This window comes from Hypanus sabinus, chromosome 10 (assembly GCF_030144855.1).
Source record: "Hypanus sabinus isolate sHypSab1 chromosome 10, sHypSab1.hap1, whole genome shotgun sequence".
Classification (NCBI taxonomy): Eukaryota; Metazoa; Chordata; class Chondrichthyes; order Myliobatiformes; family Dasyatidae; genus Hypanus; species Hypanus sabinus.
This window is the reverse complement of record NC_082715.1, coordinates 74,810,102-74,835,356: the sequence shown is the minus strand read 5'-3', so window position 1 is coordinate 74,835,356 and position 25,255 is coordinate 74,810,102. Positions and strand designations below refer to the sequence as shown.

General features: G+C 40.8%; 1 protein-coding gene across 5 annotated transcripts in view; it reads left to right on the top strand.

Moving 5' to 3' along the window:
• The first annotated feature begins 17,522 nt into the window (after positions 1-17,522).
• The window catches only part of hmgcll1 (3-hydroxymethyl-3-methylglutaryl-CoA lyase-like 1), a 114,838-nt gene continuing 107,105 nt past the window's right edge, over positions 17,523-25,255 (top strand). For all 5 annotated transcript variants that reach the window (XR_009514358.1, XR_009514359.1, XR_009514360.1 and 2 more), the window contains exons 1-3: positions 17,523-17,824; positions 23,919-24,002; positions 24,749-24,856. Coding sequence is in view for 2 of the 5 variants with exons in the window: in XM_059982089.1 (XP_059838072.1) it covers positions 17,729-17,824; positions 23,919-24,002; positions 24,749-24,856 (288 nt within the window). In the remaining 3 variants the exon portion in view is untranslated. The remainder of the gene's footprint in view (positions 17,825-23,918; positions 24,003-24,748; positions 24,857-25,255) is intronic.

Sequence of the window (25,255 nt, the reverse complement as noted above, 5' to 3'; positions counted from 1 at the left end):
CCAAAAACCGTCAATGATCCAGTGGGCCAAATGGTCTCCTCAGTTCTATAACAATTCTACGATACTAATTTGGTACTGTCATTTGAAGTATTACGAGCAACCTTATGCCTCATATCCAAGACAGAGTGCACTGACATTGGAGAGGGTCCAATGAACCCAGGAATGTAAGATTTCATTTAATGAAATGTATGATGAGCATTGCTTGGCTCTGGGCCTGTATTTGCTGGAGTTTAGAAGAATGAAGAGAGGTCTCATTGAAGCTTACCAAATATTGAAGGACCTTGATAGAGTGGACATGGAGAGGATGTTTCAAATTGTGGAGAGTTTAGGACTGGAATGCACAGCCTCAAAATACAAGGATGTTACCTTAGAACAGAGAAAGAACATAGAAAATAAAACATTGAATATTACAACACAGTACAGGCCCTTCAGCCTAGGATGTTGTGCTGACCTTTTAACCCACTCTAAGATCAATCTAATCCTTTCCTTCTACATAGCCGTGCACTTTTCTCTCACCCACGTGCCTATCTAAAATGTTTCTTACATGCCCCTAATGTATCTGCCTCTGCCACCACACCTAACAGAAAAGCCCTAGGTTGCTCAACCTATCCTCATAAGACTTGCTCTCTAATCCCACAACATCCTAGTAAACCTCCTCTGCACCCTCCTATAAAGAGGAACCAGAACTGAACAAATGTTCCAAGAGTGGTATAATCACGGCTTTATAAAACTGCAACATTACCTCATGACACTCAAACTCAATCCCTCAGTTAATGGAAAGCCAACACACCATACATCTTCTTACCTACTATATCAATTAGCATGGCAACTTTGCGGGATCTATGAATGAGGATCCCAAGATCCCTCTGTTTCACCACACTGCCAAGTCTCCACCAACTTTTGTGTCATCTGCAAATTTTCTAATCCACCCTTCCACTTCTTCATCCAAGTCATATTTAAAAATCACGAACAGCAAAGGTCCCTGAACAGATCCTTGGTGGTCACCAACCTCCAGGCAGAGTATGTTCCATCTACTACCATCTTCTGCTTTCTTTCGGCAAGCCATTTCTGTGTCTGTTTCCCTGGATCCCATGCCTCCTGACTTTCAGAATGAACCTGCTATGGCTCATGATACCACATGCACTGCTCTACCTTCATCAACATGCTTTGTCACATCCTCAAAGAATTCATTCAGGCTCATGAGCCATGACTTGCCCCTAACAAAGCCATGTGGACTATCCTTTATCAGGCAAAACTTCTCCAAATGCTCATAACTCCTGTCTCTAAGATTCTTCACCAATTATTTCCCCACTACTGAAGTAAGAGGATAAGGAGGAATTTCTTTAGCTAGAGGGTTGTGAATCTGTGAATTAATTGCCACAGACATTTAAAACAGAGGTTAATGGATCCTCGACTGGTCAGGGCATTTAAGGTTATGTGGAGAAGTCAGCAGAACGTTTTTGAGAAAGAAAATAAATCAGCCATGATTGAATGGTGGAGCAGACTCAATGGGTCGAATGGCTTAACTTTGCTCCTGTTTTATGGTCTTTATGGACATGCAATCTTTCAGTGTAATCACTGAAGGACATAAGCAGCATCGACAGCAACAAAAATACAGTAAAATGGAAGTCATTCCAGGAAAATCAATCTGATCTGAAACCATTAGTCCGAATGGTATAATTCTGTTCTTCATGATATAATGATTAATATGAAGAACATCTTTTGCAGCTTTCAAAATAAGTGCAAGTTTTCAACCTGTAACATCTGCAAACCTAATTTAGAGGATGTTTCTTTCATTTTCATTACTTATTGACCTTTTCAGTCCCTCTCGCATAGCACTTTATTTCCTGGCCACAAGGACTGCAGGAAGTCTCAGCTCCTGCCAGCATCACTCTCCAACAGCCTGCCAAGATGTATCTGCAAAAAGTATGGATTGATGCCCTCTGCAAACCTCCTTTCTCCCTCTCTTGGTAGATGGGCTTTGATCGAGCGCTTTCCAGCTGGTGAGCATTACCAGGTCACATTACCCTGAGCTACAGAGTGCTAAGCGCTCCTGACTTGTATGCAATCTTCAAATAAACTGTCTTTAATAACATTGCATCTTGTTTTAGAAAGGGACATATTTGTCTGGTTTGAAATTCATTGCTGAAATCTGGATTAATTAGCTGAATTCAGTGTCTGGTTCTGTATTCAATCCTTTCTTACTGTAACACATAGAGTTAAACATCCTAAAGGCTTTCTCATGGAAGCTAGATATTACCTAGAGAGCCCTTGAAGAATGCTGAAAGGGGGGAGACGGTGTTGAGTATTCCTGCAGATTACCATACATAAAATCTGCCATCAGTGTATCACTGGAGAAGAATGGTTTATTAAAACATTTCCGGACTTTGAGTTTCATTTGATTTGTGTGCCATCCAAACAGATCATGCCAAAAAGACAAACAGAATGCAAAATGTGCAGTGCAGGTAGACACTGTGCAGTGTAAGGGTGGCACAGTAGCCTAGCAGTTAGTGTAACGTTATTAACTGCCAGTGACCTGGATTCAATTCCACCACTGTCTGTAAGGAGTTTGCACATTCTTCCTGTGACTGTGTGGTTTTCCTCTGGGTGCTCCGGTTTCCTGCCACATTGCAAAGATTTATGGGTTATTAGGTTAATTGGTCATGTGTGTGTAACTAGATTGCCAGACTCGTTAGGCCAGAAGGGCTTGTTACTGTGCTGCATCTCTAAATAAAATAAAAGCAAACAAAATGCGAAGGGCATGATGATGTAGATTGGGGGAATCAAGAATTCAAGAGTTTGTCTTTTAAAGCATGAAAGATTCATTCAAGAGTCTAATAGCAGTGGGATAGGAGACTGTACTGCGTTTAAATATCCATTTGTCAAATGATTAGTTTAGATGTGCAATGAATGTGTAATCCTTGTTAGATTACCAAATATTTGACTGGGGTTTTCTTTTTCAGTATTTGCTATGTTCAAGAACGAGGGTCTATTTTAAATTACTTTATGTGGTTGAAACAGGGTAAAGGACGACATGCTCGAATTATTTGTTGAATTGGCTCAGCAATTTGCAGATGCCAACTCTAAACTACTGTAGGACTTTGAAATCCTAAATAACATCCACTTAGCATCAAGGCTGTCATGCATCCTCAGAATTTCTTCGTTCCAACAGGTCGCATATCATTCTTTAAAACTCTTGTGAGTGTAGACTCAGGGTCCGCGCAATAGTGCAGTGGTAAGCATAATGCTATCCCAGCACCAGCTGTAAAATCGGGGTTCAATACCCGTTACTACCAGAAGGAGTTTGGTTGTTCTCCCCAAGACTACCTGGGTTTCCTCTGGGTGCTCCGATTTCCTCTGACAATCCAAAGGCGTCTGGGTTAGGGTTAATAAGCTGTGGGCATGGGGTGTTGTCACCGGAAGCATGTCGACACTTGTGGGCTGCCCCCTGCACATCTCGAAGAGTGTTGGGTGTAAAATGACGCATTTCACTGTATGTTTCAAAGTTTCAATGTACATGTGACAATAATCTTTAAATTCAGGGCTCCTTGTTGCTATTTATGACTTTGCAAACCTGATGATAGGCTTGCAAGGACTTGGTTAAAAAGTGCTGGGAGTTAAAATTCTGGTAATGGAACAGAGCAAGAATCGAACAAGATTTAATCCCTATTACATCTGGAGCCCCTCACAAGGAATGGAAACTGGGAAGCTGTAGGAACAATGATTGCCTTGAAATAACCAAGTACAGGTTAATGGCTGTTTTCATAAATGCTGTTAACATTTGCAAAAATAATAAGGGTACCTTCGCAACAATGCGCCCATTAAGAACCAAAAAAATGGGGTCAAATAAGGTATGCAGTATAAAATAAAAGTTAACCCCGTCATCACTATTGAGACCTAAAACTTACTTAACCCTTGTTATGAGAGACTGTCACACTTCATTACTTTCATTTAAATTGCAATCATGCGCACAGTTTTAAGGGAAAATATTAAGCTTTATGTGTTTGAGTATCTAAAGATAGATGTGAATATACAGCCAAAATCAGCAAATCGATACAGTCATAAAGGCACACCAGTGACACTACTTCGTTAGGAACTTGAGGAGATTTGATATGTCAAGAAAGACTCCTGGAATTTTTTACAAATGTACATTGGGGAGCATTCTGACTGGTTGCATCACCCCTAGTATGGAGGCACTGTTGGCCAGAAGAAACTACAGTCTAATCAAGGACAGGGGAAGCAGACAAACCAGCTGTCTTTGTTTTTCCCCATTTTGTAGACTCTGAACTGATTCTTGCTCTGGGACAGTCTACTCAGAGCAACTGAACACAGACATGAGGAACTTCAGATAATGACCTGCTAAATCTGAGTCCGCTCTCGGAGGAGTAGCTACTTGTTATGGAAAATGCCAGACCTACCAAAGAAGCGATCTGTAATCTCGTTAGATTCTGTCTCACTTAACTTGTTTGGACTAGTCAGAGTTGAGAGATTCAAATACACAAGGCTGAGGAGGGCAGAACCATGAAACAGTGATGGATGTAGCCCTGTACAATGACCAGTAAGAAAGTGACCCAGGTAGGTCAGGTGACTTTGAGCCAATAGGATGGAGATCCAACAGTTCAATTGATGAGGAACACTGTAAGAATCAGGAGCTCCAAACATGCAGGGGCGATAACTCTGCAGCAACCAGAGGACCCCACAGACACGTGGAGATCGGGACCATGAGGAGTGCCTGGCCAGTGTGGACTCCTTTCCCGGGTAATACCTTTTCTCTTCATTGATTGTTCATGGAAGGTCAGAGACTCTAGTAGGGTGCACACAGGTAGATAGTTTGTGAACCCACATGCTTTTTAGTTGAAACAATAAAAGTTACTTGGCGGTAAATACAGATTCTCTGTGCCTCACTGATCATTATTACAAGGGGTGATTCTTGTTAACAGCTCCAATGCAATGCACAGTATTGCAAGAGGGTTGTTGACTCAGCCAGCTCCATGACAGGCACAACCTTGCCCTGCACTGTGTACACCTTCAAGAGGTACTACCTAAAGAACACAACATCCATTATTAAGGAGTCTCACCATATGGGATATGTCCTTCTTGTTACTACCATCAGGAAGGACATACAGGAGCCTGGATACTGATATACAATGATTCAGAACTGCTTCCATCCCATAACATGCAGTTAAGTGGTAGATGTAAGTTTTATGATAATATTTAAGAGAAGATTAAATAAGTACATAGATGGGAGGGCTTTGAAGGGATATGTTCCATGCGTAGACAGGTGAGACTAGTCAGAAGAACAGGCTGGCATGGACTAGGTGGCCTGACATGTCTGTTTCTGTGCTGCAGTGCTCTATGATTCTAAATAGATCCCTGCAGGTTTAATAGAATCAATGATTAATAGTTTATTAGTTTCTAAAGGTTTACAGATATCAATGCATGATACTTGGGGTTCATCAATTTGATTGTGAATGGAATTTTTACCTTTCTTTTCTTTTTTATTCGTCATTTCTGGTCTGGTAGGGCACAGTTAGTGCAGAGAGAATGGCTCCGGGGCAGTGTTTTAAACAGTATGTGAGATATGGGAACTCTGGGAGACCTCCAGCCTTCTGGATAACTACATCTGTACCAGGTACACCGAGCTGCAGCTCCTCAGAGAACATATTAAGGAACTGGAGCTACAGATTGATGATCTTTGGTTCATACAGGAGACTGAGAAAATGGATAGATAGGAGCTACAGGGAGGTAGTCAGTCCTAGGCTGCAGGAGGTAGGTAACTGGGTGACTATCAGGAAAAGGAAAGGAAATGGACGGCCAGCGCAGAGTAATCCCATGGCCATTTCCCTTTCGATACTGTTGACAGGGATGACCTACCAGAGGGGAGCTGCAGTGATCAGATCTCTGGCACTAAATTTGGTGCAGTGGCTCAGAAGAGAAGAGAGGTGTAGAGGACTACAGAAGTGATAGGAGAGTCAGAGGAACAGAGATGAGATTCTGTTGCACAATATCCAGATGGTATTTTGCCTCCCAGGCACCAGGGCCAGGGATGTCTCAGATCAGATCCACAGCATTCTAAAGGGGGAGAGTGAGCAGCCAGAAGTCTTTATACATATTAGCAACAATGATATTAGTAGGAAAGGTGAAGAGGTCCTGAAGAGAGATTTTAGGGAGCTAGGTAGAGAGCAGAATAACAGTACCTCAATCCCTGGAGGGTAATCCCCAGGAAGAGTAATAATAGGACGATCTGGCAGATGAATGCTTGGCTGAGGAACTGGTGCAGGGGGCAGGAGTTCAGATTTATGGATCACTGGGATCTCTTCTGAGGAAGGTATGACCTGTAGTAAAGTGACGGGTTACACCTCAACTCAAGGTGGAACCAATATTCTTGTGGGCCAGTTTGCTAGAGTTGTTCAGGAGGGTTTAAACTAATCTGGCAGGGGGATGGGAACCTGAGTGATAGTGCTGAGGATGAGGTAGTTTGTTTACAAACAGAGACCGTGTGTAGTGAAACTGTTAGAAAGGAGAGGCTGATGATAGGGCAAGATTGCAGTTAACAGGATGAATTACAATGTAAAAGACAAAATGGAAAAGGGTGAATGCAAGACTGAAGGTGTCACATCTGATTGCACACAGTATACGGAAGAGGGTAGATGAACTTGTAGCACTGTTACAGATTGGCATGTATGACATTGTGGGCATTACCGAGTTGTGGCTGAAATAAGCTGGGAACTTAATGTTCAAGGATACACATTATATCAAAAGGACAGGCAAGTAGGCAGGCAAGCTGGTATGGCTGTGTTTGCTAAAAATGAGATCAAATTATCAGAAAGAGGTGACATAGGATCGGAAGATGTTGAATCATTGTGGGTTGAGCTAAGGAACTACAAGGGTAAAAGACCCCAATGGGAGTTCGATATAGACCTCAAAATAGTAGTAAAGGTGTGATCTACAATTTACAATGGGAGATAGAAAATGCATGTCAAAAGGACAATGTTATGATAATCATGGGTGATTTCAAAATGCAGGTAGATTAGAAAATCAGATTGGTGCTGGATCCCATGAGGGTGATTTCTAGAATGCCTATGAGATGGCTTTTTAGAACAACTAATGGCTGAGCCCACTAGGAGATCAGGTATTCTTGATTGCGTGTTGTGCAATGAACTGGAATTGGTTATAGAGCTTAAGGTAAAGGAACCCTTAGCGGACTGTGATCATAATATGATAGAGTTTACCCTGCAATTTGAGAAGGAGAAGCCAAAGTCAGATGTATCAATATTACAGTGGAGTAAAGGGTATTATAGAGGCATGAAAGAGGAGCTGGCCAAAATTGATTGGAAAGGGGCAACTTGGAAGGTGCAAGGTATCCCAAAGAGGAAGAAGCATTCTAATGCCATGATGACATAACCATGGCTGACAAGAGAAGTCAAAGCCAGTATAAAAGCCAATCAGAGGGCGTACAACAGAACAAAAATTAGTTGAAAGTTAGAGGATTGGGAAGCTTTCAAATACCCACAAAAGGCAACTAAAAAAATCATTAAAAAGGTAAAGATGCAATACAAAAGTAAGCTAGCCAATGATAGTACAGAGGATACCAAAAGTTTATTCAAATAAATAAAGTGTAAAAGAGAGCTGAGAGTGGATATTGGATCACTGAACAATGCTGGAGAGGTAGTAATGGGGGACAATGAAATGGCAGACAAAATGAATAAGTATTTTGCATCAGTCATCCCTGTGGAAGACACTAGCAGTATGGTGGAAGTTCCCGATGTTAGGGGCATGAAGTGTGTGAAGTTACCATGACAAGAAAGAAGGTTTTGGGAAACTAAAACGTCTGAAGTTAGTTAAGTCACCAGATGGTGTACACCCCAGGGTTCTGAAAGTTGAATTGAATTGAATTAAATTGACTTTATTACTTACATCCTTCATATAGATGAGTAAAAACCTTTACGTTATATCTCTGTCTAAATGTGCAATGTGCAATTTATCCCATAATTTGTAATAAATGGTATGTACAACAGGACAGTCAATATAACATAAAAATACAATTGTATCAGCGTGAATTAATCGGTCTAATGGCCTGGTGGAAGAAGCTGTCCTGGAGCCTGTTGGTTCTGGCTCTTATGCTGCAGTACCATTTCCTGCATGGTAGCAGCTGGAAAAATTTGTGGTTGGAGTGACGGGGGTCCCCAGTGATCCTTCAGGCCCTTTTTACACACCTGTCTTTGTAAATGTTCTGAATAGTAGAATGCTCACATTTTACAGGTTCACTGGGCTGTCCACGCCACTTCCTGCAGAGTCCTCTCTGCAGATGGCTGAAGAGATGGTGGAAGACTGGAAATTACAAATGTCACTCCACTCCTCAAGAAGGGAGAGAGGCAGAAGAAAGGAAACTATAGGCCAATTAATCAGACCTCAGTGGTTGGGAAAATGTTGGATTTGATTATTAAGGATGAGGTCTCAGGGTACTTGGAAACATATGATAAAATAGGCCATTGTCAGCATGTTTTCCTCAAGGGAAAATCTTGCTTGACAGATCTGTTGGAATTCTTTGCAGAACAAGCAGAATAGACAAAGGAGAATTGATTGAGGTTATGTACTTGGATTTTCAGAAGGCCACACATGAGGCTGTTTAATAAGCTATGAGCCCGTGGTATTACAGGAAAGATTCTAGTATGAATAAAGCAGTGGGTGATTGGCAGGAGGCAAAGAGTAGCCTCACTTGGAGTATTATGGGCAGATACGGGCAAAGAGTGGGAATAAAGGGAGCCTTTTCTGGCTGGCTGCCAGTGACTAGTAATGTTTCACAGGTGTCATTATTGGGACTGATTCTTTTTATGTTATTTTTCAAGGATTTATTTGGATGATGGAATTGATGGCTTTGTTGCAAAGTTTGCAGGTGATACAAAGATTAGGGGCAGGTAGCTCTAAGGAAGTAGAGAGGTTAGAAACGGAATTAGACACATCTGGAGAATGGGCAAAGAAATAGCAGATGGAATACAGACTTGGGAAGTGTATGGTCATGAACTTTGGTAGAAGAACTGAAAGGGTTGACTATTTTCTAAATGGAGAGAAAATTCAAACAACTGAGGTGCACAGGGGCCTTTTGCAGGATTCCTTGAAGATTAACTTGCAGGTTGAGTCTGTGATGGGGAAGACAAATGCAATGTTAGCATTCATTTCAGGAGGACTAGAATATAAAAGCCAGGATGTACTGTTGAGACTTGATAAAGCACTGGTGAGGCCTCACTTGCGGTATTATATCCTTATCTTAGAAAGGATGTACTGAAACTGGAGAGAACTCAAAGAAGATTCACAGAAGTTATTCCAGGATTGAATGGCTTGTTATACGCAGAGTATTTGATGGCTCTGGGCTTTTTATTGGCTGCAATTCAGAAGAACGAGGGGTGACCTCATTGAATCCTACTGAATGGTGAAAGGATGTGGAGAGGATGTTTTCTATGATGGGGAGGCTAAGACCAGAGGACACACCCTCAGAATAGATGGTGTCCTTTTGGGATGGTGATGAGAGGAATTTCTTCAGCCAGAGAGTGGTGAATCTATGGAATCTGTTGCTATATGCAGTTTTGGAGGCCAAGTCATTGAATATATTTAAGGTAGAGGTTAATAGGTTCTTGATTAGTCAGGGCATGAAGGCATATCGGGAGAAGGCATGAGATTGGAGGGACTGAGAGGGAAAATGGTGGAACAGACTCAATGGGCCAAATGGCCTAAATCTGCACCTATATTTTGATGGCCTTATGTTATTTTGCCTCAATATGCAATTCATTTATATTCTGAGTGGGATGTAATATTCTATAGGAAGGGAAGATGAGAACAAATATTTAGATTTTATGGGGATTTTTGCAAAGCTGTTAAAGATGTTTTGTGTCCGAATCAGAAACAGTGAATGTTTTTTTGTCTAAGTGAAAGGAACGGGGTTGGGGGGGGGGGAAGATAAATTGTCTGTGGTAGTGTGTGGAAAAATACAGTCTGGAAAACTTGGATCTCATTGCCTCAGGCAGTGTACATCCATCAATTGTTACCCAGAAAACAGCTCTGAGAATGTGAGACTGCTAGAAAATGTGTTTATGATCTGGTTGGAATGGAGTGAACTGAGAAGGGGCCAACACTTGTCTGTTATAATGCAACCAATTTCTTGGATTCCAGATCGGTGGCAATGGTTGGGATTTCAAACTTCCAAGCAGCTGGGGTAGTAGGGCAACAATTTATAGGCCAGTTAGCCTGACTGCAGTGCTTAAGAAGATTTTGGAGTCCATTGTTAAAGATGATGTTTCGGGGTACTTGGAGGCACAGGATAAAATAAGCTGAAGTCAGTATGGGCTAACAAATCTGTTGGAGTTCTTTGAGGAAATAACAGGTAGGATAGACAGGGAGAGTCAGTGGTTGTTGTTTAATTTGATTTTCAGAAGGCCTTTGACAAGGTGCCACATGTGAGGCTGCTTAACAAGATAAGAGAGTTAATAACAAGGCAAGAGTTATTACAATTAATAACTGTAATTCCTGCTAGTATTACAGGAAAGATACTAACATGGATAGAAGATTGGTTGACTGGCAGGTGACAAAGAGTGGGAATAAAGGGAACCATTCCTGATTGGTTGTTGGTGACTAGTGTTGCTCTGCAGGTGTTAGTGTTGGGACCACTTCTTTTGACATTATATGTCAATGATGGAGTTGATGGCCCAAGTACAGATAGGTGGAGGGCCTGTGTCTTATGGTCAATATCTGGATATCTAAGAAAGCATGTAGGTAGGTGTCTTGGGTTTTGAGTTGAAGAAGCTAAGGTGGGAAGAGAGCCGTGTGCATGCTCACCCTCCCTCACTCGATTCCTTGATTCTAAGCTTCACCTTTCTCTCCTACAAAATTACACTACCTGGAGCCCTTGTCACCTGCACTTATCACCTCTCACTCTCTGTCACTATTCCCACTCTCTGTTCTTCCATCTACAGACAGACAGACATACTTTATTGAACCTGAGGGAAATTAGGTTTCGTTACAGTCGCCCCAACAAAGAATAGTGTAGAAATATAGCAATATAAAACAATAAATAATTAAATAATAATAAGGAAATTATGCAAAGTGGAAATAACTCCAGTACTCTGCTCCTTCTCACCTGGATCCACCTATCACCTGCAATCTCTTGACCCACCCCCACTTTTAAAGGTTAGCTTTATTTGTCACATGTACTGTATATTGAAAGACACAGTGAAAAGCGCCACTTTTGCATCAACGACCAAGACTGTCTGACAATGTGCTGGGGGTCAGTGTACCACCATGCTTCTGGTGCCACTATATTGATTTGCTTTTGTCCGGAGATTCAGCATGGGACAGGCCTTTCCGACCCAATGAGCCCACGTCACCCAATTACACTCATGTGGCCAATTAACCTTCTAATCTGGGATGTAGGAGCAAACCAGAGTGCCAGAAGGAAACCCATAAGGTCACAGGGAGAACGTACATCTCCTTACAGAGCCTGATTGCTGGCACTGTAAAGCATTACACTAACCACTACATAACCATGCTGTCCACATAGAATGTCCACAGTGTAATTACCCTAACCATGTCTTTGGACTGTGGGAGGGAAGCTTAATGAAGCATTTTTCAACATCCCCAATATAAATCGAGAAAAGGCAATTGTCTCAAATAATCTGATCTCCAAGCAAAACAGGTGACCATTCATTTCTTAATGCCTGAGTTCTCAAATTATTTCCAGACTCCTGTTCTTTCACTCCAGAGCTCCTTTCCAAATATATAAATTATTCTTGATCTGCTTCCACCACTTTTTCAGGCCCTGTCTTAAAGATCACAATTCAATGTGTGAAAACAATCTCCTCATTTCTCAAAGGGATGTCTCATTACTTATTTCAAATCTGACCTTCCAGCAAGTCAGAACAGTTTCCCCTGATCTTTGCTACTAAAAGCCTTTGTAATTTTGAACATCTCTGCTAAATTTCCTCTGCGTGTTCCTTGCTCCAAGAGGAGTAATCCGAGCTTCTGTTGTTGCTATAGTCCTTGTCTGTCATTTTGTTCATAAGATCTTAAGATATATGGGCTTATGTACAACAAGACCATATTGCCTTGATCATTCATATGACAATATGAATAATAAGGCCATTCAGCCCATTGAGTCTGCTCTACCATTCCATCGTGGCTGATTATTATCTCTCCACCCCCCATTCTCCTGCCTTCTCCCTGTAACTTTTAATGCCCTTACTGATCAAGAACCTATTAACCTCTGCTTTAAGTATACCGAATGACTTGGCCTCTACAGCTGTCTATGGCAATGAATTCCAAAAATTCGCTGCACGCTAGCTAAATGAATTCCTCCTAATCTCTGTTCTAAAGGAATGTCTGTCTAGTCAGAAGGTGTGTCCTCTGGTCCTAGACTCTCCCACTACTGGAAACATATACAGTATGTCCATGTCCTACTCTACCCAGTGCTTATCTTTCAATATTTGGTAGGTTTCAATGAGATTTCCCCCTCTCCCAACCTTCTGAACTCTAGTGAATACAGACCCAGAGCCATCAAACACAACTTACACTGTATATCAAGCTTTTCATTGCCTAGTTCATTCTTGTAAACCTACTCTGGACCCTCTCCAACACCAGTATGTCTTCCCTTAGATATAGGCCCAGAACTACCCGCAATTAAGGTAACAGGTTAAGGTAACTGCCCGCAGAGAAATAACAGACCTCCTCTCAGCCTCTTCATTTTCTGGGTAAATCAATATGCCTATCCAAGGCACCAAAGAATCCACTGGGGGAAATCAGCAAGTCCAGCAACATTTAAAAGATTAAGATTAGCTTTATTTGTTACATGTACAGTGAAGCATCAAAACATACAGTGAAATGTGTCATTTGCAACGTCAAGTCAGCTGGGATTTTGTGTCAATATCACATGCCCACAACCCACTGACCCTACTCCATATGCCTTTAGCATATAGGAAGAAACAAGAGCACCTTGAGGAAACCCACACAGTCACAGGGAGAATGTACAAACTCCTCAGACAGTGGTGGAATTGAACCTGGGTCACTGGCCCTGTAACAGCAAGTCGAATCCTTGCATCAGAACTAGCCAGACTGCCAACTCTCACTGTGAAGAACTCTTATGCTCTCTTTTTGTACTTTTTTTAAATATAAACACAAGAGATTCTGCAGATGCTGGAAATCCAGAGTAACACACACAAAATGCTGAAGGAACTCAGCAGATCAGGCACCACCTATGGAGAGGAATAAAATCAACATTTCGGTCCAAGACCCCTCATCAAGCCCAAAGCCATCGATTCTATTCTTCTCCATTGTTGCTGCCTGACCTGCTGAAGTTTCTCCAGCATTTTGTGTGTCACTCTTTTTTTTTATATTTCTTATTGTAAATTATAGATGTTTTTATGTGTTGCCTTGTACCATTGCCACAAAACAACAAATTTCACTACAGATGCCAGTGATAATACACCTGATTCTGATTCCATTGTTCCAATTTGTGATACAAATCCTAACAAGGCAATGGGTCATGACACTTGTACACCAAGCCTGAACTCTGTAAGGATCCTAATGCAGGCTTTCCACACAAAACATCAAGGATTCTTTCCTCTCCACAGGTGCTACTTGAGAGTTCCTCCAAACTTGTTACTCCAAAGTTCAAAGTAAATACAACTAAAAAAGTACATACTCTATATTTCACCATTGATTACCCACACATTCATTTTCTTGTGGGCATTCACAATAAATACAAAGAAACAGAATAGAATCAATGAAATATAGCAAGGTGTCAGAAAAAGGGCCAGTAATATCTTGAAGGATCCCATCCACCCTGCACATGCACTGTTTGTTCCACTCCCATCATGTCAGGTAGCATCCATGCCAGAAGCACCAGATTCAAAAACTGTTGCTTTCCCCAAGCAGTAAGGCTGATCAACACCTTCCCTAATTTATCCACCCCACAACATCCCCCACCACCACTACATTATCAATTCCTGTTGGTCACCTTATGTACAGACATTGCTGTGCCTTGCCTATTATGGACAATCAATCTATGAATATAAACTATTTTATGTATTTATATTTATTGAGTTTTTATCTTACTGAGTTTTTTAAGCTGCATCAGATTCAGAGTAACAATTGCTTCATTCTTCTGTACACTTGTGTGCTGGAAATGACATTAAACAAAGGAGGTGATAATCTCAACTATACCGGAAGAAGGCAAGGATAAAATGGAATGTTGGTCACTTAGACCAATATCTGTTCTTAATGTGGATTATAGAATATTTACCTCCATCATGGCCAAACGACTATAAGAGTTTCTACCCACACTGATACATAATGATCAGACAGGTTTTAAACAACAACGCCACACACAAGACAATATACGAAGGACACTACACATTATGGATCATATAAAAACATTGAAATCGAAACAATAGTGATAGACATTGATGCTGAAAAGGCATTTGATTCGGTTAATTGGAATTTTCTTTACAGAGTTTTACATAGATTTTGTCTATATGACACAATTATTAAAACTATACAGGCACTATATGACAATCCCACTGCTAGGATTAAAATCAATGGATATTTATCTAATAGTTTCACCCTGGAAAGGGGCACGAGACTGAGTTGTGCATGGTCATCACTACACTTCGCAATTATCTCTGGAACCATTAGTTCAATACATCAGACAAAATGAAGATATCAGGGGAATTACTATTAAAGGGACAGAGTATAAATTGGCCTGTTACGCAGATGACATTTTGATCTATCTAGGGCAACCAACATACTCTTTACCTAAATTGATGCAATCCTTTGAACAATATGGCCAATTATCAGGATCCAAGATCAACATAGATAAAACCCAAGTACTTTCATATAACTATATAGAACATAGAATAGTACAGCACATTACAGGTCCTTCGGCCCACAATGTTGTGCCGACCCTCAAACCCTGCCTCCCATATAACCCCCCACCTTAAATTCCTCCATATACCTGTCTAGTAGTCTCTTAAACTTCACTAGTGTATCTGCCTACACCACTGACTCAGGCAGTGCATTCCATGCACCAACCACTCTGAGTGAAAAACCTTCCTCTAATATCCCCCTTGAACTTCCCTCCCCTTACCTTAAAGCCATGTCCTCTTGTACTGAGCAGTGGTGCCTTGCGGAAGAGCCACTGGCTATATAACTATAGCCCAGCAAGAAAAATTGAAAGTAGATATCCCTGGGCAAGGCAAACAGAGTCTTTCAAATATTTGGGCATCGTTATACCAAAAGGTTTGGCAAAATTATCAAAATGCAATTATCAGCCTATATATAAAAAAATTAAGGAAGATATAACAAGGTGGAACCTAATTTCTTTCTTGGTCTCAGTTCAAGGATTGAATCTAGTAAAATGAATATACTGTCCAGACTATTATATCTCTTTCAGACCCTACCAATAGAGATTAATCAAAATCAATTTAATGAATGGAACAAGATGCTATCAAGATATATATGACAAGGTAAAAAGCCTAGAGTTCATCTCAAAACTTTGCAATTAGCCAAGGAAAAGGGGGGATGGGCCTACCTCCTCTTAGAGATGATTATTTTGCAGCACAGTTGAGAGCTGTGATACGTTGGTGCACCCCATCATATGACGCTTGATGGAAAAACATTGAGGTGCGGGTACTTCCCATCCCCATACAGGCAATTTTGGCTGATAACAATCTACAAAGTTACATAAATACTATTGATAACCTGTGGGTGAAATGGACTCTTAAAATATGGAAAACTATTATAAAAGAATATAAACTAGAGAGAGAGAGAGAAAAACATTGCAATTCTTAAATGGTGTGCATATGACTCAGATTTTATGCTGAATAAACTGGATGCTAGATTTAAGGACTGGACAGCTAAAGGACTAACAGCTATTTGCAATGCACAGTAATGAAAGAAGGAACACTGTTCAGTTTTGAAATGCTCAAAGAGAAACACTTGTTAGAAAAACAAGACTTTTATCAGTATTTACAGATGTGACAGTATGTTAATAGGACAGTTAAAAATGTAACCGAGGCAAGTACATGCTTGATAGAGCTATTTAGAAAAGCATAGAATTCAGACAATGGTAGTAGAATCATTTCAAGCTGATATAAGGGTTTGTTGAATCTTACAATATATTCAACTTTATACATTAAAACAAAATGGGAGAAGGAAGTAGGGATAATAATATCTGCGGAAGAATGTACAATAATATGGAGGCATCAATGGAAGTATACCAGTTCACAGAATTGGAGGGAGTTCAGGTGGAAAAACTTGGTAAGGTATCTCAGAAATCCCGTTATGATAATAACATCCCTGTTTGCTGGAGAAGTTGTGGAAATCAAAATGCAAACCTTTTTTTTCTGGGAATGCCCCATTATCAAAGACTATTGGAGTGGAATACATAATGCCCTACAAGAAATCTTTAAATGTGAAATACCCTTAGAGAGTAAGACCATATATTTTGGATATATACCTCAAGAATGGTTGAAAAGAGATAAATATTTAATGAATATACTGCTGGTGGCTGGTAAAAAGACTCTTACTAGGAAATGGTTATCACAGGAGAGCCCAACTTTAAATACATGGATGGAAATTACAGTGGACATTTACAAAATGGAGAAGATAACAGCATTTATTAATCGCAAGTTGGAACAATTTGATTCATACTGGGAAAAATGGTTTAACTACATAACACCACATAGACCTGATTTTATCCTCATAAGTCAATATGTTGTTAAAAAAAGATCACTCCCTACTTTATACATAGTTTTCTTATTTCTGTTGACCTTTCTCTCCTCTCCTTTCTATAAGTGTATACATCAGATAATTATTATGTGGAGATTTGTGACAAATATGATTATATAATATATATGTACAATATCTGAAATACATCTTAAGGAAATGTTTGATGATAAACTTCAATAAAAAATAAATTCCAATAAAAATAAACAATCTTGAATCTTAAAAGCTGCACACAGAGATGGACTAACAGCCAGTGTGGAAAAGACAACTAATTGTGCAAATAAAAAAGAAGAAAAAAAAGTAATAAACATTCAGAACGTGAATTGTGGAATCCGTTAAAGTATGTCCATAAGTTATAGAATCCAGATTCTAGCAACTGCAGCTTATATAATCAATTTTTATAATGGAAACACTCCATCTGGGCTGTTTATGTTCATTTCCAGAAATGCTGCCTGACCTGCTGAGTTCCTCCAACATTTTGTGTGTATTGCTCAAGTTTTCCAGCATCTGCAGAATCTCTTGTGTTTGAGATTTGCCAACTCCTTTAGTACTGAAGATTGGCAGGTGGTACGATGAGGTCTCGACCAGAAGGATGAGAAAACATTTAAATATAATAGGGCAGGCACAAAAATATGTATATTTTAGATAAACTATATTGTTTATACCCTGGGGCGTTGCATTAAATAGCAAAGCAGGTACAATGCATTATTTTTCTTTCTGCAGATGTAAACACTCAGAGCTGGCGGGGTATGTGTCTGTCTGTATGTGTGTCTCTGTGCACGTCCGGAGTCCAGCCCTAGCGGATGAATGCATGCGCCCAGACGGGGCGGTCACTATCCGTGTTCATTCAGAACCGGCGCCGGCCGGCGAAAGCTGCCGCCAGCTAATATGTAATTGCCTCGGTCGATCGGCTTCGCGAAGGGGAAGTAGGGGCGTGTTAAGCTGGTGACCCTCGCTCATGGGGAACGTACCCGTGACCGTCAAGGAATGCCTGAGCGCCGGCTTGGACCTAGACTGGATCTCGGCCGGGCACGTCTTGTCACATGGGCGGCAGGTAGGGAAGCTTTTTTGTCGTTACTGCCTCCGGCGGCTGTAGCTCAAATGAATGAACGCTCTCCTTTCCTGCACCTCGACCCGCATGATAGGAATTTGCCTGCAACAAAATCACAGACAGAAACTCGATCGGCTGATCTACCCATTGGGTCTATGGAGTTCTGGGAGTGTGGGTTGCTGCTAACTGGCAAAAATCAGAGTGGGAGTAAAGGGGACCTTTTCTCTTTGGTTGGCGGTGACCCGTGATGTTCTGCAGAGGTCGGTGTTGGGTCTGTTATTATTCATAGCGTTGTTGGGTGACGGAATTGATAGTTTTATGGCCAATTTTGCGGGCGATACAAGGATAAGTGGATGGACAGGTAGCGTTGAAGAAGCAGGGTGTGGACAGATGAAGAGAATGGGCAAAGACGTGGAAGATGGAATACTGTGTAGTGAAGTGTACGGTCATACACTTTGTTAGAAGATTCCTTAAAGGTTAACTGGATCGGTGGTAAGGAAGGCAAATGCAATGTTAGCATTCATTTTGAGATGACTAGAGTATAAGATCAAGAATGTAATGTTGAGCTTTATAAGTCATTGGCTAAATCACACGGAGTATTCAGATCAGTTTTGGGCCTCTTATCTAAGAAAGGATGTGCTGGCATTCGAGGAGGTACACGAAAATAATCTCCAGAATGAAAGGATAAATGTATAGAGAGCATTTGATAGCTTTGGGTCTGTATTCTCTGGAGTTCAGAAGAATGACTGGAGATTTAATTGAAACCTATCCAATATTGAAAGGCCTATATAGTATGGACATGGAGAGGATGTTTCCAATGGTGGAGAAGCCTAGAACCAAAGGGCAAACCTCAGACTAAAGCAGCATGGCATTGGAACATAGGTGGTGAATCTGTGGAATTCATTGCCACAGACAACCGTGGAAGCCAAGTCACAGGGTTAAGGCTGACGTTAATAGGTTCTTGATTAATAAGGAGTCAAAGTTTATGCAGAAAAGACAGGAGAATGGGATTGGGAGAGAAAATAAATCAGGCATGATTGAATAACAGAGGATGTAGTGTATTTAACATTTCAGTAATAGTTGAGTAATTTTGTAAATATATTGTCTGATTGTGGAATGTTTTAAGTTTCATAAGTGGAATCAAAAGTAAAGGAATTTCAGCCATTTCAGCTTACATGCCTGAATTGAAAGATTGTTTGAGCATTGTCAGTGGGCTTAATGATGCACTGAGAGATCATTTGGTTTGTAAGATCTTACAAGGAAGCATTCAAAAACAGCTCTTAACCGAAGCTCAAGTTACATTTAAACAAACATTTGAAATTGCTGTATCATTGAGAAAACAGCAGCCAGAGACACAGTTGAGTGCAGTCAGGAATAAAAGTGAACATGAAAAAAATTGCAGCATCTAAACAGAAACCTGCCTGGCCGAACAAATTGTGTTAATATTTTGGCAGGGGCACATATACAACGGACCAATGCAGGTTTAAAGGTGAAACTTGAAGAAAATGTAACACATACAAAGAGCATGTCAGACAGAAAAAAAATGGTTTGTAGAGGGAAGAGAAAAAGATAGTAAGTTGCAGTTTAAAAGAGAGCACTAATCTGCATGCTGTTGATGAAAAAATCTGATATTGATGAGAGTGACACAGGACTTCGTAGCCTTAAGATCTACATTGTGAAAACTAACAGGAAATGAGCAATATGGATCACGCCAGAAGTGAATGGCAAATTAATTAAAATGAAATTGGACCCTGGGTTAGCTGTTTCAGTCATTACACAGAATGAATTCGAACACACTTCAAATACACCAACCAGAAGCCTGCAGGTATTTACCCAAGAATTTATACTAGAAAATGATGACTTATGTGGGAATGACATTCATCACAGTGAACCAACAAACCTCTTGGCTTGTATGGGCTTGTATGTAGTGAAAGCAGGAGGGCCAGCATTGTGGGGCCATGAATGGCTGAGACAACTACAGTGTGATTGGAGATCCACCCACTGTTTGCATGCCACAATTCCTGCAATAGAGTCAACTGAAAGCAAATTAAGAAAGGTACTAGATGATGCCACATCAGTGTTCAAAGATGACATTGGGAAACTCAAAACATATCAATGGTAAAATAATATGAAATCAAAGTGCTGTACCCATGTTTTACAAAGCCTATCCAGTTTCTTATGCCATCTGTTATAAAGTAGCCAGTGAGCTGGATCGCGTGGAGGCTGAAGGAATTCTTTCTGAGGTTGAGTGGAACTCATGGGCAATGCCAGTGGTGCCAGTAGCCAAGAAGAATGTGTCTGTCAGGATCTGTGGTGATTTTAATATCACCATAAACCTAGTACTGAAATTAAATCAGTACAGTCTGCCCAGGATAGAAGACCTCTTTGCAAACTTTTCTGGAGAGAAACACTTCAGCAAACAAGACTCAGCTGAGGTCTACCTACAGATGGAGATGGAGGAAGAATCCAAAGGTTTTCTCACCAAAATCACTTACAAAAGGCTTTATTGTATTAATGGCTTATTTTTGGAGTAGTATCCGTACCCACACTGGCAGAAAGCTGGACGCTACAAGGCTGCCCAAGCACTCAGTGTTACCTGGATGACATCATTGTTACTGGTGAGGATGATAAGGAACATTTCCAAACTCTTAAGACATTGTTAAAAAGATTGGAAGATTATGGGTTTGGCATGATGCAACTAGTGTGAATTTTTTAACCAAGCATCACTTACTGTGGTCACTCTAGAGATGCACAAGAATTACTCAAGGTTGCTGAGAATATTTAAGCCATAGTGGATGCCTGAAGGCCAAATGATGTGTCACAGTTGTGGTCCGTTTTAAGGATTTGTCAATTACTGTAACATGTTCCTGCCAAACCTGGCTACTGTGCTCCAATCCTTGCACTCATTACTACAGATCAAGAAGAAATAGCAATGGACAAAGCAGCGTGAGGTGGCTTTCAAAAAGACAAAGGAAATGGTGACATCAGGTACTGTACTCACACATTATGATACATGTCGTTCAGTGAAGCTTGGCTCTGATGCTTGCCTAATGTTATAGTTACAGTCACATCAGGTGTTGTGAGTTATGTAAGTGAACAGCCCATAGCCTTTGCATCACATTCCCTTAACAATGTAGGGAAAAATTATGTTTCAGATTGACAAAAAAGCCTTGAGTCTGGTTTGGGGTATAAAACGTTTCAACCAGTACCTGTATGGGAGAGAATTTACCCACATTAATGATCATCAACCATTAATGTCTAATTTCAATCCACAGAAGGAAGTTCCATTAACAGCAGCATCATGAATGCAGAGGTGGGCTTTGTTTCTTGAAGGACACAAGGACTCAATTGCAAGAGACTGACTAATCATAGAAATGCTGATGGATTGTCCTGTTCGCCCTTGGTTAAAGAAATACCTGAAAAATTTACAAAACAGGACACTGCTTTTGATGTTTTCTCGCTGATGCAAATTGAATGTCTCTCTATTATGGCAGAGATATCCTTTTCTGATTTCCCTTTGGATATCTCTGCTGTAACAGGGAGACATTCAGTTAGTCAGTGACAATAGATGATAGTTTGTTGCGGAACAGTTTCAGTCACTCCTGAAGATGAATGGAATAAGACGTATTGCATCTGCACCATGTCAACCAGCTACAAATGACTTGGCAGGAAGGTTTAATCAGAGTCGAAAGATCTTAGTAGTGTCAGCAGAACATACTGCACTAAAATCCAAAACAGAAGCACGTAAATTTCCTCTTTGTTTACCACTGTGCAACACGCCTCAACAATCAACTCACCAGCAATGCTGTTATGGGTCGTCCCTTGCACGCATGCTTGGATCTCCTCAAACCCAATCTCAGAAGCGGGTTGCAGGACAAACAGTCCTGGCAAGGCACTATTGACATAATCAAATGTAGGGACTCGGAAAGGTTAAGGACAGAACTGGTCCACCCTCACGCACATCGGTGATCATGTCTGATAACTTCTGGAAATGACACATTGATCAGTTGAGGAGAGCAGAGTCAATTGTCAGAGAAACAAGGTGTTCAGTGCTGTCAGAACCACTTCCTGCAGTTCCCGAGTCAACTCCTACAACCACCATGGAGGAGGCCGCAGAACCTGACATTGTTTCCCAGCCACAAGTCTCTCCTGCCAAGCAGTGTGATCCTCCTGGTCAGGAAGGACGTTTCCCCACAAGAGTAAGAAATCCTCCACAGCAATAAAATCTTAAGGCCTAAATGGGGCAACTTAAGACTTACTATGCTGTGGATGTCATTATAGTAGTTGTATAGTATATGGTACAGTGTGGTTTTCCATTTTCTGTAATATTTGAATAATAATGTAAATATACTGTATTGTTTGATTAGGCATTTTTTGCACGTTTACAGTTCATTCATACTTTATTTTACTTGTGCACAAAAAGAACAGCATGGCCCCTGTCACCACCCTGTTCTGAATTCTGAACAGAGATATGCCATTTTTATACAAAATTGGCTAACAATTACAGATACTGTCTATTTGGTAAACTATGTATGTTTGTATTCCTTACTTGCAAGAACAATCATCATGCACGGTACAGGTATAAAAGTCAATAGAAACTACAGACTGACAACAATGATACTTTATAGTTCATAAAGCAATTGTTGTTTGTCTTAGATCACTTATCTGCAGATCCCTGATGTGCAAAGGGAAGCTCTGCTTTTCAAAGACCCTTCTTCCCTGGCCTGTCTGCACTTTATACCTGGACATTTATTTTAATCCTTGCCTTACCATCACTTCCACACAGGCATTCACAGTAGAACAGGGAAATACAACAGAATCAGTGAAAAACTACACATAAAGACTGACGAACAACTAATGTGCAAATGCAGACAAACTGAACAAATGCAAAAATAAATAAGTAAATAAATAATAATGAGATAATTGTTTGTAGAGTCCTTGAAATTGTCCATACGTAGGTCTCATTATATTAACGTTTATATTGGTGTTATTTAATATTGTAACAAAAATATAACATTTATTTTCACATTGCAGATTAAATATATTTGTTAATAACATTCAAACCTATAATTAGTAGGCAGCCATTGATCCCAGAGGATCATGGGTTTGTGCCTCTGGTGGACTGTGTCCTCTCCAGGGTGTAAACTTGGGTGGGAAGATTTGAAGATCCAGCTGTTGCCCATGCGGTGGGGTCTCCCTCTCCACATCACTGATGTAGTCCAAGGGAAGGGCAAGTGCCGATGCAGCTTGGCACCAGTGTCGTCGCAGAGGTTGCTAGAATGAAGTTGCAAACAAGGGACCCCGGCTCCAGATTTCTTCATCGGGGTTTACTCCCAAAGCCTTTACTATGGGTGGGTACGGCCACAAGGCAGTGGAGGTTTAAAATCAGTTTCCTTCTCCTAGGTGGGCTGCCGTTCAAAGCCGATGAGCTCTACCTGTCTCAGAAATGCATAGTTAGCAGAATATATTATCTTCAATCTTAAGGTAAAGAACACATCCAAGGAAAACTGGCCCTCAGGTTTGCTAATTGCTGTCTGGGAAAGACTGAGCATTGATTATTTCTGTCCAGCAAACATAAATGCTGGAGAAACAGCACTTTTATGTGTCGCTCCCCCCCCCCCCCCCGCCCTTCTCTCTTTTTCTATTCTGCATAATGGTTACCCTCTCACTCCTCTCCTCACCTGCCTGACACCTCCCTCTGGTACCCCTCTTCCTTTCCTTTCTCCAGTAGTTCATTCTGCTTTCCTATCAGATTCCCTCTTCTTCTACCCTTTACCTCTTCCACTTAACACCTCCATGCTTCTTATTTCAACACCCCTCCCCCGCTCACCCACCCACATTCCCTCTCACCTAATTTCATCTATCACCTCTCCTTCTCCTTCCCTCACCTTCCTTTTCTGGCTCTGGCTCCTTCCACCTCAGTCCTGATAAAGGGTCTCGACCCAAATCGTCAGTTGTTTATTCCTCTCCTTAGATGCTGCCTGACCTGCTGAGTTTCTCCAGCATTCTGTGTATGTTACTCTGGATTTCTAGCACCTGCAGAATCTTTGGTGTTTATGATTTTTCCCATGCTTAAATTTATTCCTTTTCTTTAAAGTTCCAGAACAGCGCTGAACCCACCCTTCCTGAGTTTGTAAAGATTGTTGAGGTTGGGCCAAGGGATGGACTACAGAATGAGAAGGTATATTTACTTCATGAACATTATTGAATACGTTGATGCAAACTTAGTATGTCTATACCAAACTATCAGCATGCATAGGTTTTACATATTCTTTAGATTCAGAGTAATAATGCAATTTCAAAGTCTGCTGGGATTTGATTAGAGATGTTGAGAATTTTAGAGCGGAGTTCAATAAATGTGGAGTCCTGTAGAATGGGTGGTGGCACTATAGTGTAGAAGTTAGCGTCCTTACTCTGTAGTGCCAGCAATCATTGATCAGGGTTCAATTCCACCAGTGTCGGTAACAAGTTTGTACATTCTTCCTGTGACTGTGTTGGTTTCCTGCAGGTGCTCTGATTTCTCCCCACATTCCTAAATTGTATGGTTAATTGGTCACATGGGTGGACTTAGGCAATGCAGGCTCAAGGGCTGGAAGGTCCTGCTACTGTGCTGAGTTGCTAAACAAAAACAAAATAAGTGGAACATGTAACAATACAGCAAAGTACAGCCTTTCAGCCCACAATGTTGTCCTGACCTTCTAACGTACTCCAAGATCAAGTTGAACATTCCCTTCCATGCTGTGAGTTGTAGGCTTGCTCTGTGGGCACTGGAAGCATGGTGACACTTGCAGGGCTGCTCAGCATATATTTGGACTCTGTTTTGGTTGTTGACTCAAAAGACACATTTCACTGTATATTTCGATGTACATGTTACAAGTAAAGCTAATTTTTATGGATCTTTACTAAAGTTGAATGATTTGTTTTCAGGTGATTGTTCCAACTGAAGTGAAAATTAAACTGATCGATCTTCTGTCAGAAACGGGATTGTCTGTTGTTGAGGCCACAAGCTTTGTATCTTCAAAATGGGTGCCCCAAGTAAGTTGAAAAATGAAATTGCCTGTAAGATGCTTTGGAAAAGAAAAGGTTTATAAAGATTCCTGCATTTTCTTCAGTTGGGAGCAGACTCAAGTCAGAAATAATATCATTAGCACTAAAGTTGAACTTGACATAGATCCATGTTCCAATGATGCAATATTTGTTGGAAAAAGTATGCAAACCTTTGCTTTCAGTAACTGGTGTGACCCCCTTGACAGCAATAACTTCAACCAACCATTTCCAATAACTGTTGTTTAGACCTGCACGTTGGCTTGGAGGAACTTGAGGCCATTCCTCCTTACAAAACTGCTTCAACTCTGGGATGTTGGTGGGCTTTCCTATATGAGTCGCTTGCTTCAGGTCCATTCACAACATTTCTCTAGGATTGTCAGGACTTTT